Raw genomic sequence first — 5,912 nt, 5'->3', positions numbered from 1 at the left:
CGCTCGCTCTTTCTTCTCTCTCTATCTATCACACACACACGCCACACACATCACACACACACAGCACACACACACACAACACGCACACAGCACGCACGCGCGGACGCACGCCACGCACACACACACGCACACATATATATATATTATATATTTATATATATATATATATATTTATATATATATATATATTTATATATTTATATATATATCCCAACTCGCCCTTCTTTCCCGACCTTATTCCCTCTCGTACTCGCAGCGTGCCAGCTTTCACACGGAGGCATGCTCGCGGTTTCTTTAACTGAGAAATTTATTGTTTTAGTAAGTGTTCCACGATCACAAAGCGTAGCCGAAGATATCTAGGGGCTGCATATTGCTGCTCATGACCATCGTATTCCCATGCCAAGCAACGTCGATAGACCCCATTAATAACGTATTCATTTTTGCTGGTTACCATGGAATCATAAGTTAGCAAAAGGTTTGTCACTTCCGGCGACTTTGTTGAGTGGACTCGTAATAGTAATTTATCATTGTCTTCATGTAATACGGAAATATTAATAATAAGGATGAATCAGAATGATAAAAACAAAGACCTTTGTCTTAAGACTCGTACGTGCAGAAACATAGGCCAGAGACGTAATTGGTCCTGGGGTCAAGGGGCGTGACCACCAACCCTCACCAGCAACTGGGAGCGCGCGTCATCTGACACGCGTGACCAGCGGTCAATGGGGCTGGCGCGACCAATGGCGACAGTCCATGAAGACAATAAACCCGGCAGGGGTACTTAACGCGCATTTTATGAAATTACAAAGACTACCCTTTTGCACCAGATATACGTGTCTGTTCATTTACTGTTGCTCTGATAGCTACCAATGTCACCGTTAGATATGTAAGTGTATGTTATGTCGCGTACCTTTCTTTACTGGTTGATGCTACGATAGTATACTATATGTTTTATTAAAGCCGTTTGTATGTTTATATACGTACCTCAGGCTTCCGTTATTTGTATATGCCTATACGCAAGCATTTAGTAGCGATCTTATACGCGGAGCCATATGCGATCACGAGAAGATAAGTCAAGTAATAACTAAGCGTTACATTCATATACATGCAGAGCAGCGCGAAGTGTTGTAGATCGTAACGAGCCTATATCTACTCGTATAAATGCATACACGAAACCGCAAATGTAGATGTGAGATAGGGTAGAGAAGGAAAGAGCAAGGGAGAGGGAGAGAAAGAGAGAGAGAGAGAGAGAGAGAGAGAGAGAGAGAGAGAGAGAGACAGAGAGAGAGATAAAAGAGGAGAGCTTGAGATTGTTGAGATTTATATATAAACACGCGTTATATTAAATATCCCGGCCTTGAAACGTTGTGAGGACAACTTGCGAGACAGCCACGTCGCGGAGTTAATGCAAAATTGAAGCTGCACGTAGTTTGAACGTCACTGCAATAGGACTTGAAATCGGATTAAAGTTTTTATAAGGAGTTATCTTGGGTTTTCAGCGATTTAAATATGATTATATATGAAATTATGATGGTATAATTCTATTGTGTGTGTGTGTGTGTGAGGAAGAGGGAGAGAGAGTGCGCTGGTGAGGGGAGCGAGTGTGTGTGTACGAGAGGGAGAGGGAGAGAATGAGGAAAGAGACTCTCCTACTAATCATGAACCGCTTAAGTAATGCAAAGTACTATGCAATAATTCATGTCACATCAGCAACACCCGCGTAGACTCGCAAATGCGCATACAGCAGCATGAATGACATCTCATCTAGGTAGTATATTTTCTCGAACATTTTCGCCATTACGTTGTCATAGATTAGACAATCTGTGACTGTCGGCAATGCAATGTATGTCGAGTCCCTGCGGATGACACATCGCGGGACATTATTATGGTTTTATTCCTATATATCGTACCAGTAGGATATTTGTCACCGAGACAGCGACGCGGGTGATAAACCACTTTATAGAACAATATTCATATGAGACCAAGGCCGAATGTCTGAAAATGCATCTTCGTCTTTTACGAATTACCATAATATGATGGTGGGAATGGTACAGATCGCATGCAGGCAGACAAGGTAAGCAAGTGCGACTGAGATACTAAGAGCGTAAATGAGTAGCGCGACACATCTTACACGCGCGAGCCAAACCGTCTCTCGGGAAAGAAAACGCGCGACTGCATCATTCGCACCTTTCGCCCATTCGGAAGCATACGGACCTTCTTGCGTCCTTCCAATCATGTCACGCCACGTGAGACACGCTGTTAATCACGCTGCATTCAACTACTTGCCCGCTCGTGACCAGTTAAGCGACATTGATGTATCTAGCTCATTTCAGACAATTACAGAGACCCCGCTGATCACTGCTGTGTTATTGCGAAAACGCTCGAGCGAAAGAAAATGCACTAGATGACTAGAACGATATCCCGCCAACGGCGGTATTCTTCGGGGAGATAATAGTTACGCGTATGTCTAAAGGCGAATAAGAACTTCGCTTATTCCATTCCCAGTAGCCGCAGAAATCGCCAAATGTGTGACGACTATATATATCTCGAATATAATAATTGTTCTATCTTGCTGTCTCATTGGCACCGTTCACTCGCGCAAGCACGCACGCACGTACCCGCGCACACACGCACACACGCAAGCACGCACGCACGTCCCCACACTCACGCGTACGCACTCACATATACGCACTCACGCACTCACTCACGTACGCACGGATGCACCTGTATGCACACACACACACACACACACACACACACACACACACACACACACACTATACATACATACATACATACATACATACATACATACATACATACATACATACATACATACATACATACATACATACATACATACATACATACATCTGCCCACCTATATAAACGTACATCTAACATAACTACTGTCGCAGCCAGCATTGACATATATATGCTGTGAGGAATCCTATTATCGTGGATGGCAAGCGAGCCAGACGTGCCCTTTTCCGAAACCTAACCTTCCTACCGCCAAAACCTACCTATTTTAATCGCGCTTAAAATGTTTTTAAAGCGCGATTGAATTCTAGCCAATCAGAACAGTGGTTTTTAATCGCGCTTAAAATCGATTTTAAGCGCAATTAAAAACCACTGTTCTGATTGGCTGGAATTCAATCGCGCATAAAATACATTTTAAGCGCGATTAAAATAGGTAGGTTTTGGCGGTAATGGCTTTCCATATTATGTCTATTTCGTTGCTAGATACACCGCCTACATTCATCCCGTGAAATTTACACCGACACATGACTAACATTGCTTGCATTGTGCTTCACAAAGTGTGGACGCATGGCATGTGGGCGATCCTTTGCGGAAAAATCTTTGGGAAACGGTTCATTTATGAGCTTGTTTTGAAAAGGTGTCGGGTATTTGTTGTAGGTACCCAAAAGATTTAATATTTATGCGAGATATTACCAGAACAGCAGTTTTACTCATGATATCATGATGCTGGAAAAACATCATAGGGCCTAATGACAGATTTTTGTGGTTTGATAATGAATGATATTGCATATTAACATATTACATATGTATCATTTCTCGGCGGCTATACTAACGATTATTTTTACATTATAACAAGCCGCGCGGACCTTGTACTTTTTGATACCCGCCGAAGCATGTGTAATATAATATCGATTTTTCCAGATTAGGCGGGAAGGTATGAATCGGCATTTAATTGTACTAAAAGTCTAAAAGTACACAACCCCAGTTAGCTCACACCATTGAAAACATCCACAGTCGTCAGCTATTAATCATCTCAGTCTAGCGCAGAATTGTTATCCATACAGGTCATAACATGAGCACACAACACACACACACACACACACACACACACACACACACACACACACACACACACACACACACACACACACACACACACACTTATATATATAACCATGATGCGTGTGGCACTCGCTATTCATCCTGCGACTCTGACAGCATAGCTCTATATTGAGTGTATTGTTACCCAACCACCCTATACGAACCTACATGCGATTTAAACTTCCTGCTCTACGGCCAGCTAATTGGCCTGATTGACTGGATACCTGACCTCAGACGCTACGCCTCGGATTCTGGGCACAGCGGAGCGCTGCGCAGTCTAGGCATGGTAAGCAGCAAAGGCAGGAACTCGCCTATGGAAGCCCGTGCATGACCGAATAGCACCTAACGCTAGCGCTGACGAGCTGACGTCACCGGCATGAATGATTGCGCCGTAACCTACGCTGCTGCGCCACGATTCGATACACCGCTGATAATTGCTTCACCTAGATATTTTTCGCGCGCGATGCTTCACGCTGTAAGATAATCACGGACTCATTTCCGCGGCCCGCGTGCGCACGTGTGTGTGTGTGTGTGTGTGTGTGTGTGTGTGTGTGTGTGTGTGTGTGTGTGTGTGTGTGTGTGTGAGTGCTTGTGTTCGTGCCTGCGTGTAGGTGAGAGCGTGCGTGCGTGTGAGTGCGTGCGTGCGTATATGTGCGCGCGTTTACGTGCGTGTGCGTGTGCTTGTACGTGTACGCGTGCACGTATATATGCTTAATGCATACTCAATAGATGAAGAAGCGATTTAGCAATTAGCAAAGTGTGGATTGCAATAAAAAGATTCGCAAATTTGCTTTAGAGACGGGAACTTGGACATTTGTGAGAAAGATTCTTTAAACCTAAACCATACCATGCGAGTCTCCCTCGCGTGGTTTCTCTGAGCGTCTCATTTTCGAACATACTCCTATGTTTTATGCTACAACGGATTTCGCCACCCAGCCTAAAACCCACAACACCAGTTTGACGCACCATTCGCCAAGCGCACAGCAATCATTAAAAAACGATTTTAAAAATGAAGAGACGCGCATTAGAAAATACGAAAGAAACTAATATTAAAAACGTAGCGAATGCGAAGCGCATCTGAAAAAATTCTCTAACGCGGGGTGCTCACTCGTATAGAATGTCATGCGGCCACCTTCTATCTTAGATCGAAGCATGCTCGCTTCTGCGCGAAGCTGGTCCTAACACTGTAAACATACGCACCTTAATGCCCGCTGTCTGTACCCTTCCTCGGCTATGACGCTGTTGATGATAATACGCGGAGTGACTCGCCGTACAGAAACCGACTGCGACCGATCCCGAGCCGACGTCATGTCCGTGTGCAGATATCGACGGATAAAATTAATATATATGTGCGAATATGAACTACACATATATTTATTCGTACGATAAATGTTTTTTGACTCTCTTCCTCCTACGACGACGACGACCACCACGATGACGACGACGGCTGACAGCGCGAGCGTGGCTTTCTCCTGCGTAATTTCGCCGAGCTGAGAAGACGGCCGGTGCAGGCTGCCGTTATACTAGACTATGTAGCTCTAGTCGTCGGAACATGCACGTTCGCCGCGGTGCCGACGCTATCTGTGCGCACTCGGCGCGTCGTCGTCGTCATCAGGTGCGCCGGGCGACGTCGGCGCGACACGTGTGCGCGTGCGACGCAACAAGCTCGGTCATTCTCTCTCTCTCTCTCTCTCTCTCTCCCTCTCTCTCTCTCTCTCTCTCTCTCTCTCTCTCTCTCTCTCTCTCTCTCTCTCTCTCTCTCTCTATCTGTCTCTCTCTCGTGCGCGCGCGCGATTATTATATTGTCTTACCGCGCGCTGCCGGCGAGCGCTCTCTCATGTCGCCGCTCGCGCACGTACGCTGCGCATGCCTCCGCCGCCGCCGCCGCCGACGACGACGACGACGACGACAAGGAGGAGGAGGAGTGGGTGTGTAGTGTACAAACTCCCGGCTTCGTATCACATTACCGCAGGGCTTGGCATGGCGGTTAGAGCAGCGGCGTATTCGCTTTATACCGTGGAGATGCGAGATATTAAAGAGGGCTCCCGGTT

At 45.8% G+C, this 5,912-nt stretch overlaps 1 protein-coding gene across 1 annotated transcript in view; it reads right to left on the bottom strand.

Moving 5' to 3' along the window:
- Positions 1–5,171, bottom strand: part of LOC106804799 (GTPase-activating Rap/Ran-GAP domain-like protein 3) — a 66,625-nt gene extending 61,454 nt beyond the window's left edge. Inside the window, exon 1 of the mRNA XM_014806146.1 lies at positions 5,062–5,171. Coding sequence (XP_014661632.1) covers positions 5,062–5,171 — 110 coding nt within the window. The remainder of the gene's footprint in view (positions 1–5,061) is intronic.
- Between the last annotated feature and the right edge of the window lie 741 nt (positions 5,172–5,912).

Source organism: Priapulus caudatus, unplaced genomic scaffold (assembly GCF_000485595.1).
Source record: "Priapulus caudatus unplaced genomic scaffold, Priapulus_caudatus-5.0.1 Scaffold88, whole genome shotgun sequence".
Taxonomy (NCBI): domain Eukaryota; kingdom Metazoa; phylum Priapulida; class Priapulimorpha; order Priapulimorphida; family Priapulidae; genus Priapulus; species Priapulus caudatus.
The sequence above is the reverse complement of the archived record's forward strand: the minus strand, read 5'-3'. Positions and strand labels throughout refer to the sequence as shown.